Source organism: Sorex fumeus, unplaced genomic scaffold, assembly GCF_029834395.1.
Source record: "Sorex fumeus unplaced genomic scaffold, SorFum_2.1 ptg000041l, whole genome shotgun sequence".
Taxonomy (NCBI): Eukaryota; Metazoa; Chordata; class Mammalia; order Eulipotyphla; family Soricidae; genus Sorex; species Sorex fumeus.
Window position 1 is genome coordinate 6,886,282 of NW_026606098.1, and position 13,501 is coordinate 6,899,782.

Below are 13,501 nucleotides of genomic sequence, written 5' to 3' on the forward strand. Positions count from 1 at the left end.
TGGAGTGACCAAGCTGGAACCTGCCACACACTCAGGTCTAGTACCACCCCAGGCAGCATCTGCAGTGCCTCCCCACCAAAGGGGGTGACTGCTGAGGACCTCGGGGCCAAGTAGGGCTGAGAATAAGGCGGTGTCCTGCGCAGGGGGAGAGGGGCACCAGGGCAGGAAGGAGGGCCAGAGGGATAGGACAGAGGGTAGAACGTTTCCCTTGCATATTCGATCCTGGCATCCCATAGGATCCTGAGAACTGCCAGGAGCACAGAGCCAGGAGTAGCCTCTGAGCATCAGTGGGTGTGGCACAAATTTCACACCCAGCCCCCATCAAAAGAAACAGGAAGGCAAATGAAGAGCCAGAGGAGACAGTTCAGGCAGCCAGACGGAGGAAAGCTCGTAGTATGGGGGACAACCCAGCTGATGGGTGTGTCAGAGGCCAGAGGCCAGAGGGCCCCCTGGGCAGTCAGGGACCAGGGATGGGAATCTAGGCAGCAGGAAGAGTAGCCGTGAGAGATCCAGGTGGGGAGTGGGGAGACAAGCACCAGGGGACTGGGGCGATGGGCATGCAGTCAGCCAACTGGGTGGGAGGTCAAGATTGCTGACAGGCCAAATCCCTAGGGCCACAGGGGCTGGGAACAGATCCCAGGTACAGTGGAGAGTGGGTGGGGACAGGGGTGGGGTGTCAGTGGCTTACCAGGCTGAATATGCAAAAGACCATTCTGGAAGTGTGGGCAAGGTGTCCTCAAGGCTGACCTCTGGTGTGGGCCCTGCCTGCTGCCCTGGTCAGGATGAAACGCTCTACTTAAGCAGGCTGGGGTCAGGCAGGACCCAGTGGCTGGGAGCAGACATAAGCACACACAACCTCCCACGTGCACACATGCACATACAACATGCACACACACACATGCACTACACGCACATGCACAGAGATGTACACACATTTTCCCAGAAACCTCCCTGTATGCAAGGCTTGCACATACACCTGCCCCATGGCCCCTGGATCGCGTCTGAGTAAGGAAGACAACAGTGGGCTTCCCTAAAGAGAACGGGGCAGTGAGGGACTGGCTGTGAAGAGGAGAGAGGGAAGGAGTCTGTCGGCAGGAGCGGGGAAGAGACTCCCGTCCTGGGAGTCTCTCTCACCAGAGTTGTGCTGGGGGGGGGGGGGGGGCGGTTGACTTAGCTGTGAGGATGCAGCAGGCCCTTGTGTGCCACCTCACATGGACCACGCCCTGCTAACCTCTGAACCTCAAGGTTCTGACAGTCCCCTGTCAGGACCTGCCTCCCTGTGGGGGACACCTGCCACTTCTGTTTCTGAGAGGGGCAGCACTTCTTGGGTTGCCCCCAACTGCCTCCCTTGTGCCCGGACTGTCCCCCAGACCCTGCCCCGCTCCCTTCCCTGGTCCTGACTCTGCTCACTCCCTTCACTAGGTTCTGTGCCCCCCAGGCCGACCTCTGCTGCTGTTATCAATGCCCAGCCTTGTCCTCTGGGCTTCCAGGAGGGCTTGGACCAATATCAAACTGAAGCCCAACGAGAGAAGGGGGTATTATTCCTCCTCCACCCTCCCAGTGGGGTCCCCCAGCTCTGCTGACACAGTTCCTTCCTCTGGCCCACTAGGGGCAGCTGGAAGATGGTGCTAGAGGTGCAGTGTCCTCAGCGTGAGCATGCTCTGTCGTCTGCTTTTAGTCTTCTAGAGTATGTACTCCCCTCCTCCTGTACTGCGCACTCCCGCCCCCCTCCCCCCCCCCCCCCCCCCCCCCCCCAGGCTACTAGCTGCAGTTCCAGGCCCTCTGCAGCTCTCCTGCTTCCGATCCACCCCACGCTTCCCTCTTCGTCTGGGAAATGCACAAACTCCCTCAAGCCTTGCCGAGCTTCGCCTCACCACGGCCTCGTGCAGGCCCCCGCCCCGCCCCCTCCCATTCTCCGGGCCCAGGGAGCGGCGGGGACCGCTGGAAGAGCGTGGGCTCGGGGCTGGGACTGGAACCCCGCCTCGAAGGCACGCCCGGATTGGCCCGACCCTCGCTAGGTGCCGGCCAATCGCAGCCACCGCTCCCCCGCTGCACCCGCCTCCGCGTCCCCCGGGCAACCGCCCAGGCCCGCCGGTCACCCCGGCAACTGCTCCCCGTTCCGGTCCGTCCTCAGCCCATCCCCCGTCCCCCTGGCAACCGGCGCCATACCCCTGGCCCCTCGGTGGGGTCCCGTCCCCGGGTCGGGGGGCACCGAGCACCCCGCCCGTCCTTCTGCGTGGGCGCGGCCAGCCGGCCGCCGCGGGGCGCCGCTCAAAATGCAGAGCATGTCCACGCCCCTGGCCGGCGCCCCAAGTCCCGGGTCTCCGTGCGCGGCTCCTCGTCCAGAGCCCCCAAGCACACCTTTTGGGTCTCCGCCAGGCCCTGAACCACCGTCCCTGGAGTGGCACTGGGCACCTACCAAGGGTCTGCGGGCGTTATGGGGCGGGGGGAATGAGGGACGGCCGAGCAGGGAACTGAATCCGGGCGGGGTTGGACCCCAGAGAAAACTTGCCATCTTGCGGACCCTGGTCTTGTCCTCCAAAGGCTGATCAAGGGCTGGGGAGGGAGGTGCTGATGCTGACATCAGCGGGCTGCCTCCCCCCACCCCCAGCTCAGGATAGAGCATCAGAAACCAGGGCTAAATTTGCAGCAGAAGATTCCTGGGCCACAAATGGAATGTCCACGGCCATTCGGGGAGCAGGAGGTGCCGGTGGTGTTCCCTGGGGGCTGAGCCCAGCACTGGCTGCTGGAGAACTTGACCTTCCACGTTGACCCCCGAAGCTTGCCAGAGGAGTGGGAGTCTGCCAGGGGCTGACTGGAGAGGACCCTGGCTGCCAGGATGCCTCCCTTTTGGGGAGACGGTCAGGTCCCCCTACACTTAAACTTGGGACAGCGTTCAAATAGAACTTACTAGGCCTGGAAAACAGCCAAGGTGGGCCTTTAAGTTGTAACTTATCTCATTTTAATGAGGTTATATGCAAGTGGGAGGTCCCGATGGGGCTGCCAGAGACAGCCTGCTTAGCTGAATACTGGAGAGGGGGCTGGGCTGGGCAGGACACGGGCTAGGCTGAGTGCAGGGAAGGGCTGGGGACACTTGGCCCCCTCCAGCTCCAGGGAATGGCAAGTGGCTGTTCCCCGAAGATCGTGCAGGTTCCCATGTATGCACACACATGTATGTGAGGTGAGCACCGGTACTCACGGCCAGGACAGTAGGATGCCTGGGGTGGGCATGCGTGAGGGTCAGCACAGGGGCACTGGGGCAGGATGCCAGGCGGGCATGCGTGAGGGCCAGCACAGAGGCACTGGGCAGGATGCCGGGTGGGCCCTACTCAGACAGGTCCTGCAGGAAGGCCCACATGTACTGGTGCATGTCCTGCGCGTGGCTTTGTGGGATCCAGTGACCTGCACCGGGCAGGACATGGGCCTGCAGTCGGCCGGGCACAAAGCGGCTGCTGATGGCCTCCACCAGCCCCTTTTCCAGGTAGGGGTCCTTCTCTCCCCACAGCAGCAGGGTGGGCGTGGCCAGCTGCTGGGGCTCCAGGGGGAAGTTCCTGTGTCAAGACAGGTGGAAGAAGGGCTGTGCCCCACGCCAGCCCCTCGCCTGAGCTCCTGCCCACCCCAGGGGGCTGGACTCACCGGAAGAGGTTGCGGTAGTAGTTGAGGGGCCCGGTGAGGCCACCAGGCTGTGAGAAGTGGTAGAGGAAGGCATCCAGCTCGCTGGGGGTCAGGTGAGGGATGCCTGTCTTGCGGTGGGCGAGGGTGCTCTTCAGGATCTAGGCAGACAGAAGGCAGGGCTCCATGCCTGGCTGTCTGCTTCCCCCCGGCCCCGGCCCAGCCTCCCCTCACATCTGACCTGGAAGTCGGACATGGACAGCAACTTCTCAGGCAGCCAGGGCAGCTGGAACAGGAACATGTAATTGGAGCGGAAGAACTGGCTCCAATGGCGCATGGAATAGTCTGTGGGTGGGCAGGGGTTGGGACGCACTGTGAGAGTCCTGGAACAGCTCCCCGTGCCCAGAGAACGGGGCATCACTCAGCCACTTGGCACAGACCGAGAGCAAGGGAACCCTGAAGAGAATGCGGAGCCCACAGCTGAGAATGCCACGGCTCATACTGCCCTGCCTTCGGGAGCTGCCAGCCGACAGCGGGGCCGAGTGCAGTGCCTGACGCTCTGGCCAGCAAACTTGGTTAGGTGTCTCTGCCTCAACTCCCCAGCCGGTCCCTCACCAGTGTCGCTGCCCCCTCAAGGGGAGGAGGGTCCCCGGTGACCTGGGAGCCCACGGGAGTGGGGGCTGAGTTCCAAGACTGTGCCCGAGCCCCTGTCCTGGTCACCGTCAAGCTGGCTCCCCGTGCCCTCTGGCACCCCGACGCACCTTGGTACACGGGCATCGGGGCACCGCTGACCACAACCATACGCTCCACTAGGGACGGGAAGTAGACGGAGAAGTTCCAGGCTATGACGGCGCCCCAGTCGTGCGCCACGAGGATGCACTTGGAGTAACCTGCGGGCCGTGCAGAGAGGCGTCAGCCGGGGCGAAGAGCATGTCCCGGCAGGGAGGGCGGGGCTGTGCGCACCCAGGCCCAGAATGGTGTCCTGGATATCCGCCGTCAGCAGGTCCATGGTGTAGCAGTCCACGGCTCGAGGGGTATCGGAGGGGCCATAGCCCCGCATGTCCACAGCCACCACGTGGAAGCAGTGCTGGAACTCCCGGAGCTGGTAGCGCCAGGAGAACCTGTTTGGCGGGCGCGAGAAGCTGAGTCAGGGTCCCCGGGGTGCGGCTCGGCTTGGCCCCGCCCTGCGGGGGCCTGTGTGCACCCCACCTACCCTGAACCTGGGCTACAGAGGATGGGGAGCTCCAGGGCAACGGTGAGGCCCCGGGCAGGCGCCAGGGTGGCAGTACAGTCCCGGCCCCTCCCCCTCCCTCCGGCTCAGCCCTCCAAACCCTCCCCCCAGACCCCTGGGTGCGAGAGGGGACGTACCAGGTCTCGGGGAAGCCGTGCAGAAGGAGCATGAGAGGCCCCTTCCCGCGTCCGGCCGAGACGTAGTGCAGGCGCAGGCCCGAGCTCTGGGGGCGGAGGGCGGCACCGTCGGGGACCTGCGCGGCCCGCGTCGGCCCCGCCGAGGCCCCGCGCGCTCACCTGCAGCGTCAGGCTCCCGTGCTCGCCCAGCGCGGGGTCGCGGAGGCAGGCGGGGGGCGCGCGGCGTGGACGGCCGCAGCAGCCGCGGCTCGGACGGCACAGCACGTGGGCCAGCGCGACGCAGCTGTAGCCAAGCGCTGCCAGCAGCGCGGCCGCGGACACGGCTGCCCACATCGCGGCGCGCAGTAGCGCGAGGCCGAGGCGCGAGGGCGCCAGCAGCGCCGTCACCACCGGCTCGGGCATGGCGGCGCCGCAGTCCGACGGGGGCGCGGGGGGCGCGGCGGGCGCTGGGGGCGCTGGGGGCGCGGCGGGCACGGCGGGGTGCGGGCCGGGGAGCCCAGCACCGCCTTTGGCCCGGGGGTCCTCCGTGCTGTCGGGGCGGGCGAGGCGCGCGGGGGGAAAGGCGGGCAGCCCGACTCACCTGAGCACCTGCGCGCGAAGGCGGCGGGGAGCGAGGCCGGGTGCGGGGCCTAAGGAAGAGGGCGGAGGGCGGCGGGCCCTCACGGGGCGGGGCCTCGGCGATGGAGGCGGGCCCTCGGGGCTTGGGCGGGGCCTCGGCCCTGGAAAACGCCCATTGGGTGGAGCCTCGGCGACGGGGGCGGGGACTCGAGATTGGGGCAGGACCTCTAGAGGCTGGGTAGGGGCTTCGATGATGGGGGACGCCCGGTGGGGGCGGGGCAGCTGGAGGATTGGGCGGGGCGTCGACCCTGGGGGACGCCCGAAGGGCTGGGCATCAAGAAATTCCGCGGGGTCTCTGGATGCCGCGGAACTTCGGCCGGAGGCGGGCAGCACACACTCTAGGGGCTGGGGCACGCCAGAAGCCGCCCAGAGGGGCGCAAGGTCTAGTTTGGAGGGAGATGGGGTTCTGGACACTGGGAAAGCAGAGGGGTCATCCGCGGTGAAACGGATGCACAGTAGAAACGTGGACCCAACTGGCGGAGAGCTGGTGGGGGCCGAGGCATGGCTTGGAGAATGGACTAGTAAAGGGCAGAGCCGAGAGGCGGCGACGGCACCTAACCTGGGGCCGCGATAGTGCGGATGCAGGGGCTGGAGCAGGCGTGGATGGCTGCGGACATGGCTGCGGGTCTGGCTCCAGCGCGGGCGTGGGCAGCGTCCCGGTCGGGCCGACGGCCCCGAGGGGTCTCGGAGCTCCTGCTGCTGACCCCTCGGCGCGCCCTGTCCTCGAAGAGAGCGAGCTGGTCCTTTTCCTGGCCCCGAGAGACCTAGCAGCTGCACCTTCCTGCAGCCAAGGTTCCAACAGCTCGATCCCGCCTCGGTCTCCGATTGGCTCTGCGGCCTCGTCGGCTCGCCTCTGCGCGGCTGTGATTGGAGGACGGCGGCTTGACGAGCAGGTGCGGATGGCCGGGTCGTCGAGTCGGTGGAGTCACTGGACTTTGCACTTTCCTCTTTTGGTTCTTGACTGTGGTAGGGCCGCCCGTCCAACACGTAGCTCTTAGAGCCCCTCCATTACTGCTGCAGGACAAAAGGCCACGCACCTGAAGCGCTGTGCCCTCCGTACTGCAAACCAGCAGCTGCTTGGGGGCAGACTTCTGGGGATTCCCAGGGTACCCCGGGATTGCTCTGCTCAAGGCACCACCCTGGCTGCGCCTTCAGATTGGTTTTTCCATCAGGGCCCTCCACATCACTGGTCACTCCCCAGCCCTCCCTTCCGGTAAACCTTCCTTGTGCAGGTGGCTAAAGTCCCGTCCTGGGACCCTTATTAAGGGGGGTAATGGTTTATGAGCCAACAGTACATCGGGTGGGGCAGGCATCTCTGATGACATGTCACTGTATAAAGATCTGTTCTCCTTGCGGTTTATTCCCCGTTTTCCTTTTCTGACAAGGTGAGCCTGAACCGGAGCTATGGCTTCTTGACACTGATTACCCCCCTCAAACAAAAGCAAAATAGTCACAAGGTGATTATTTTAGATTCAGTACAAATGTTTATTTTTGCAATGAGAACTGCACATACACACAAAAAAAAACCTTTAGTATATAAGTGAAAAGTCTACGAATTCCCTTCTACAAATGTCTAGTGTTTAATACAAGTTTCAGGTTCACTGACATAATTATTGGCCAAGCGATCCGTGCATACAGTACAGTGGGGGCAGGCACACCTCTTACTCTTGTATAGGACAATGATTCCTAGGACTGTGGGCGGGGGGTGGGGTGGGGGATGACAACTGGAAAATGGCCAGAGAAGTAAGTCAATCCAAGTTCTAATCACATCCCAGTTTGAGAAGTACCCGACAGGGAGGTGTGGGGAGGGGCAGGGAAGATACAACCATATCCCCAGCTCAGCCTCTTGGTCTGGCCAGGGGAAGTTCTCTTAACAGAACAGGGAACCAAAGCTGACAGGGCTTAAGGGGTTGGGAGCAGCCGGGGAAGTCATGTACTGTCACCTCTGAACCAACTGCGTGGGCCACACGCAGTGGCAGCAGGGGCGGGGCCTCTGGCATCCAAGATGTCTGTCTGAACTGCATCCTTACCAGGTGGTTTGGCAATTCCTGAACAATTTCCACCAACAGGGCCTTTCTGGTTGAACAAGAACAGCAAGGCTCCCATCAGCTGTCTCTGCATGGGCCTCAAGGAGACTTGGCTGACCCCCAAGGGGCCATAGGCAGGGTGGCAGGGCAGCCAGCGGCTGGCTGTTGGGCAGGAATGTGTGCACATCTGCATGTGTAGTGGGGAGTGGGGCAGGGTGAGGATCCTGTTTTGGGGGGAAGTACACGTACAAAGAAGATCTGGTTAACCCTGAGCTTAAATGAAAGGAGGAGGGCAAGGCAGGCAGTGCAAAGCGACACGCCCTCGGGGAGCAGGGAGTAGGAGCAGGGGAGGAGAATACTGTCTGGAGACTAGGCCAGGCTCGCCAGAGCAGGCTCCACAGGAAGAGCGGGAACCTGGGGGCGCAGCTCAGGGTGGTGGGCGCTGCCCAGGGATGGTGGATCTGGGACAGAGGTGGTCTGAGGTCCGGGGTGGGGGAGTGGCCCCCAGGGCCTAGCCTAGGCAACAGGTGGTTCACAAAGAAACGTCAGGGAGACGCCAGCATTACAAAAGAGAGATGTGTTTATTCCATGATCAGTACAGACCAAATGCATATTCACCGTCAAAGTCAAACCAGTGAGTGACTCCGTGTTTGGCCAGCACTGAGGCACCAGCGCCATGGTGGAGGGGGAATCTCATGGCACACTGACCTCGTGAGGGCTCCAATTACCAAATTAAAAAAGGGGGTGGGGGAGGGGAAGGAAGGGCAGCCAGCTGTGGGAACGGTCTGGGGTCCCAGGACCCACCTTGTCCCCTGGCCCTTTGTTTCCTGGTAAAAATAAACAAACAAACAAAAAAACCCACCAACTTAAAACAGACCTGATGTTAAAAAAAAAAAAAAAGCCAAGAAACGAGGGTGGGAAGGGGGAATGCAGCTTTCTGGTTTATAACTAAAAATAGACTAATAAAGGTTGAAACCGAGTAAAATATAGGGTGTTTTTTTTTCCTATTTTGTGTTTTGTTTTTTTTTGTGGATTTTTTGAGTTTCCTTTTTACACCAGTTTGGTGGAGTCACTGACAGACTTCAAACAAAGACGCCCACTATGTTCACTGCACAGGACAACCACGGCCACACACGGCCACACACTGCCACGGCGACGTAGCCGCCACTCCGTGAGGAGACCATCACACCTTTCCGGAGAGAAGCAGTGCCAGTGTGCCTGGAGAAGAGAGTCAAAAATAAAATAGAATCCAGCAAAAAATATATATAGGAAAAAAACACCCCCCCCCCCCAAAAAAAAACAAAAAACCAAACCCAGAACCACAGGAGGGGAGGAAGTGACTTTGGTTGGTGGCCTCGCTCACTGGCGGGCTGGCCCACACGTGACAGTCGCCTTGCTCCTCCACGGCACTATTCCCTTTCGCACAAGCAAACACTTACAGAGAGTGGCTCTCGATTAAAGGCTTGTGGGGGAGGGTGGGCGGGGTCTGTTCAAGGCAAAGTCAGAGCCAGCAAGGGGTGGGCCGGCGCCCCACCCACAGCAGCTGCTGGGCGCCACAGCTGGGCTGGGGGGTGACCCCTGCGGGCAGGATGCCACAAACGTCACTTTCTTAGGGATAGGAAACCAGTCAGGCGGCGGCAGCGTCCTGTGTACACTGTGCAGACATTTGGCGGAGAGAAGGGCCCGTCCCAGACGCAGGGTGCGGGGCTGGGGTCTGGCCGGCACTTGCTCGTGGCGAGGCGTGCTCTGAGCTGACGTCCGTGAGGGTGGCGGGTGGAGGGACGTCCGCTGGCTGTAAGGCAGACAGGTTCCGCCATCCCCAGCTGCCCGTCAGGCCTGCCCGGACACAGCCCTGGCCGCGGCTACTGCCGCCGCTAACACTATGGAGAGTCAATGTTTTGCCAGAAAATCAAAGTCAGAAGTCACTGAGGTGTTCTCAGAAAAGATTCTCCTCAAATATTGACAGCAGATCGCTCTGGAAATTCATGTCGATTGTAGCTGCCATCTGGAGGGGAAGAGGGACGGAGTGAGGCCACAGAGCCCAGACCCGCCCCACCCAGCGTCCACCCACCGCTTCCCGGAGACGTGTCCACCCACCGCTTCCCGGCGTCTCCGCTCCTGCTCCCGCTTCCGGGCCAGCTCCCGCTGCTGGTCCAGCATGGACTGGGGCTGGGAGCTCTGGGCCTGGGGGGCAGTGGCTGCGGCTGCCTGCTCCTGGCGCTGCTGCTCCTGGCGCTGCTGCTGCTGCTGCTCCTGGCGCCTGCGCACTTCCTCGTGGGCACGCCGCGCCTGCTCCAGCGCATCCTCGTCCTCTCGGCTCCTGGGCAGAGCAGGGCCCGGTCAGGCTGCCCGCGCCACGCCCTGCCCAGCGGCCCCGGCCCGCTGGCTCACCTCATGCGCTCCTGCCGCAGCCGCTCCTTCTCCTTCTCCGCATGCTCGGCCTGGGCCTTCAAGGCCTTCTCCCGCTCCTCCTTCTCCCGCGCTGCGCGGCGGAACTGTTCGAAGCTGTCACTGGATGACTTGGCGGTGGAGGATGGGGTGGTGGGATGCTTCTGCACCAGGCTGGCCCAAGAGCCCATGTTCTTGATTTTCAGGTCCTTCGAGGTAGAGGGTGAGGGCAAGTGAGGAGCCAGGAGCGGGCGTGACTGGGTGGGGAAAGGGTGTGGCTGAGGGCGGGGGGATGGGGCCCGCTCTACCTTTTTGGGTGCAACGGGTGTCTTGGGTTCCTGTTTCTGCTTGTCCTTGTCGGGGGCCCCTGGTGGGGGTGCGTTCTGTTCCGGGGGGCGGATCACTGGCCTCCCGACATCCACGGGCTTCATCTCGGGCCCTGGAATACACAGAGCTGTGGGCCTGGGCTCCCCCCTCCCGCGGGCCCTCCGTCCAGTGCAGGCCTGGGGCGGAGACGGCACTCACGCTGGGGCAGGTGGACGGGGGCCTTGATGCTCTCGGGATGCTTGGGGGGCTCTGGCCGCAGCGAGGGGCTGAAGGGCTCGCTGCGGACGACGGGCGAGTGGGTCTTCTCCTCCTTCACCACCACCAGGGGCTGGGGCTGGACCACAGGGGCGGCACGCAGCTCCTGCGTGGGCACAGGCACCACGACCGGTGAGGTGGGCGGGAGCCGGCCCTGGCCCCAGCCCCTGTCTGGTGCCACCCTGCCCTGTACCTGCTTTTTGGGCTGCACGTTCTGCTGGGGTGGTGAATGGTGAGTGAGGCCCTGGAACGGTGGCATCTGGGGGGAATGTATCATCAGCGGGGATGGGGCTTCTCGGAGGTGACCTACGGGAAGGGAGCAGGTGAATTAGGGGTGCAGTGGAGCTCACCCAGACCACCTGGGTGCTCTCCAGAGCCCTCAAGCACATTGACGAGCTTCAGTGCGGCCTGAGTTACAGCGGGCTGGCAAACTCACATGGGCAGGTCCCATGCTCAGTTACAAGCCAGAGCCTGCATCAGTCTCATAGGCGCGGCTTCAGCATCCTAGTCCCAGATAGTCAGTGTCAGTGTCCCAGTCCCAGAGGGCCAGCGTCAGACAGTCAGCGTCAGTGTCCCAGTCCCAGACAGCCAATGCCAGACAGTCAGCGTCAGTGTCCCAGTCCCAGATGGCCAAGTATCAGAATGTCAGCATCAGTGTCCCAGTCCCAGATGGCCAGCGTCAGCAACAACCGGTGTCAGCGTAATGCCAATGTAAATGTCCAAGTAAGCACTGAGGGGGAAGCTCAGGGTGGGCACCTGCGCCATTTCTGCCCCCAGCTGGGGAGCCTGCAGGTGAAAGCACCTGCCTGCCATGGCACTTCAGACCAACACCGCCCAATGCCACGTGGCCAGGGTGTAGGACTCGCACACCGAGAGCAGAGCTCGGCTGCCCAGACCTCATTCCTCGGCCTGCCTCTGCTCACCTCCTCTGGGAAGGCCTGGCACAGCCTAAAGTGGTCACCTAGCTTGCAAGTGACGTGTGTCCCCACACACAGCCCAGGGCCCGCGGGGGCACTCACCGGCCGAATAGGGGTCCGACTTGTGGTGCCGGGGCGAGGGGTGGTGCTGGATGACTTGCTGTGGTTTGGCGGGCTGTGGCGGCGGCGGCGGCTGCTGGCCGGGTGGTGGGTGGGGTGGCTGCTGGCTGGGTGCCGGTGGCTGGATGTGCGTGGGGAACGGCAGTGCCTGCATGTGCACAGGCCGTGGCGGGGGCTGGTGTGGCTGGGGGGGCGGAGGCTGTGGCTGAGGGGGCGGTGGTGGCGGCTGCAACTGCTGCACAGAGGGGTGCGGCGGGGGCGGCAGGGGGGGCGGGGGCTGAGACTGCACCTTCACGGAAGGGAGTAGTGGGGCAGGCGGCTGCACCTTCTGCAGCTGCTGCAGGTACAGCTGCATCTGCATGGAGGTGAGGGGCGGAGCAGGCGGCTCCTCGTCCTCCTGCAGCAGCACTTGGGGTGGCTGCGGGAGCATGGGGGGCTGGGTCAGGGCAGGGGACACTGCCGGGGGCCGGGCAGGCTTGGGGGGCAGGGCGGCGGCTCGGTTGCTGGGCCGTGACGGTTGCTGGGGCAGTGCGTTGTGCAAAGCTGCAAGGAGGACTCGGAGTGAGGGAGGCCTGAGCCCTGCACAGACCCCTCCAGCCCAGCCTCCCAAGGCCCTTCCTGCAGTAGGCGAGCACCCCCTCACCGCCCCCAGCCGCCTGGAGGCCCTCTCCTCCACCGTGCCAGGCTTAGCACGGGTGTGTGTAGTGAGCCCCGCGGCACGGTGGCAAGTGCGTGCATGCCTGTGTGTGCACAGATGCCCCCGTGTGCGTCTGGACAGCAGGTCTCTTGACTCCCAGGGCACAGGGAGAAGTGGCCCTCGCCCCCCCCGGCTCACCTGGCGGGGAGACCACCGAGTGCTGGTTGAGGTGAGGCGGAGTGCTGTGCTCGGGCGCCGGGGGCAGGTGCAGGATGGGCTGGGCGAAGTGGCTGATGGGGTCGAAGACACCGCCCGGGAGCTGGGGCTCCAGCACGGGCACCTGCGTGGCCATGAAGGGCGGCGAGGGCTTCAAGCTGGGCGCCGCCTGCTGCGGCAGTGAGGGCGGGGGTGGCGGTGGTGGCGGCTGCTGAGGGGGCTGCGGGGGCGCGGGGGGTGCCGCTGGCTGCTGGGGAGGTGGTGGGGGCTGCTGGGGCACAGGGGCCGGGGCCGGCTGCATCTGCTGATGGTGGTGGTGATGGTGCTGTGGACAGACGACAGACCGGCTCACGGGCCGAACCTACTGGGCTGGACCCAGGGTCCCCCCAAGGGGCGCCCACATACCTTCTTCTGCTCCCTCCCAGGGTGCCCCTTCTTTTTTGACTTTGGAGCCATGTCTGCAGAGGAAAAGAGAAGGTGGTGAGGGGGGTGGGGAGGGGAGAGATCCGTGAGCCGCAGTGAGGAAGGAAAGAACGGGGTGAGCTCGGGAACAGAGCCGGGACACCCACCCCACTTGTTTGGAACGACAGCGATGCCCTGCCACGGCCACACCCACTGACCCGAGGAGCAATGAGGCCCAGAGTTTGCTAAAGCACCTGACCTGGGTCACAGCTCTGAAGGTACAAAGTGGTGTGTGCCCCCCACCCCCTTCCCCCAGAGCAGAGAGGACCGAGAGTTGGGTTGAGGCCAGAGCCACGGGGGTAGGTGACCAGCGCGAAGGGAGGGCCCCGTGTGAGCACAAGAGGGAGTGTCACTGACAGCCCAGAGGCAGCAGACAGGGTGGGTGAGGACTGTCACTGTGCTAGGGGAAGGGCATGTGGTCTCTGCCTGGATCTCTGGGTCCCATGGCTCACAGCCACTGCTCATGTTAGCATCTCACCCCCCGCCCCTCCCCAACCCTCAGTTCCGCTCCAGGGTCATGCCAGGGGCTTGGCGGTGAGACCCATGGTGCCAGC

General features: G+C 63.6%; 2 protein-coding genes across 7 annotated transcripts in view; both read right to left on the bottom strand.

Moving 5' to 3' along the window:
• Nucleotides 1-3,319: 3,319 nt before the first annotated feature.
• Nucleotides 3,320-5,652, bottom strand: EPHX3 (epoxide hydrolase 3). 2 transcript variants are annotated; one of them, XM_056119565.1, is made up of 7 exons: nucleotides 5,140-5,652; nucleotides 4,981-5,066; nucleotides 4,576-4,733; nucleotides 4,374-4,502; nucleotides 3,854-3,957; nucleotides 3,637-3,764; nucleotides 3,320-3,551 (listed from the first exon to the last, which is right to left on the bottom strand). In XM_056119565.1, exons 1-7 carry the CDS (start codon nucleotides 5,380-5,382, stop codon nucleotides 3,326-3,328), a joined length of 1,074 nt encoding a protein of 357 aa, XP_055975540.1. In that variant the 5' UTR covers nucleotides 5,383-5,652; the 3' UTR covers nucleotides 3,320-3,325. The 2 variants fall into 2 exon arrangements, with proteins under 2 accessions (XP_055975540.1, XP_055975539.1); XM_056119564.1 differs by having other exon boundaries at nucleotides 3,637-3,773.
• Nucleotides 5,653-8,187: 2,535 nt separating this feature from the next.
• The window catches only part of BRD4 (bromodomain containing 4), a 45,992-nt gene continuing 40,678 nt past the window's right edge, over nucleotides 8,188-13,501 (bottom strand). For 4 of the 5 annotated variants that reach the window (XM_056119837.1, XM_056119836.1, XM_056119838.1 and 1 more), the window contains exons 12-19: nucleotides 12,891-12,943; nucleotides 12,468-12,810; nucleotides 11,615-12,175; nucleotides 10,539-10,901; nucleotides 10,322-10,452; nucleotides 10,017-10,222; nucleotides 9,723-9,945; nucleotides 8,188-9,630 (exon numbers count right to left, since the gene is read on the bottom strand). In XM_056119837.1, the coding sequence (XP_055975812.1) occupies nucleotides 9,562-9,630; nucleotides 9,723-9,945; nucleotides 10,017-10,222; nucleotides 10,322-10,452; nucleotides 10,539-10,901; nucleotides 11,615-12,175; nucleotides 12,468-12,810; nucleotides 12,891-12,943 (1,949 nt within the window). In that variant the 3' untranslated portion in view covers nucleotides 8,188-9,561. The remainder of the gene's footprint in view (nucleotides 9,631-9,722; nucleotides 9,946-10,016; nucleotides 10,223-10,321; nucleotides 10,453-10,538; nucleotides 10,902-11,614; nucleotides 12,176-12,467; nucleotides 12,811-12,890; nucleotides 12,944-13,501) is intronic. The other variant, XM_056119839.1, reaches the window with a different exon arrangement.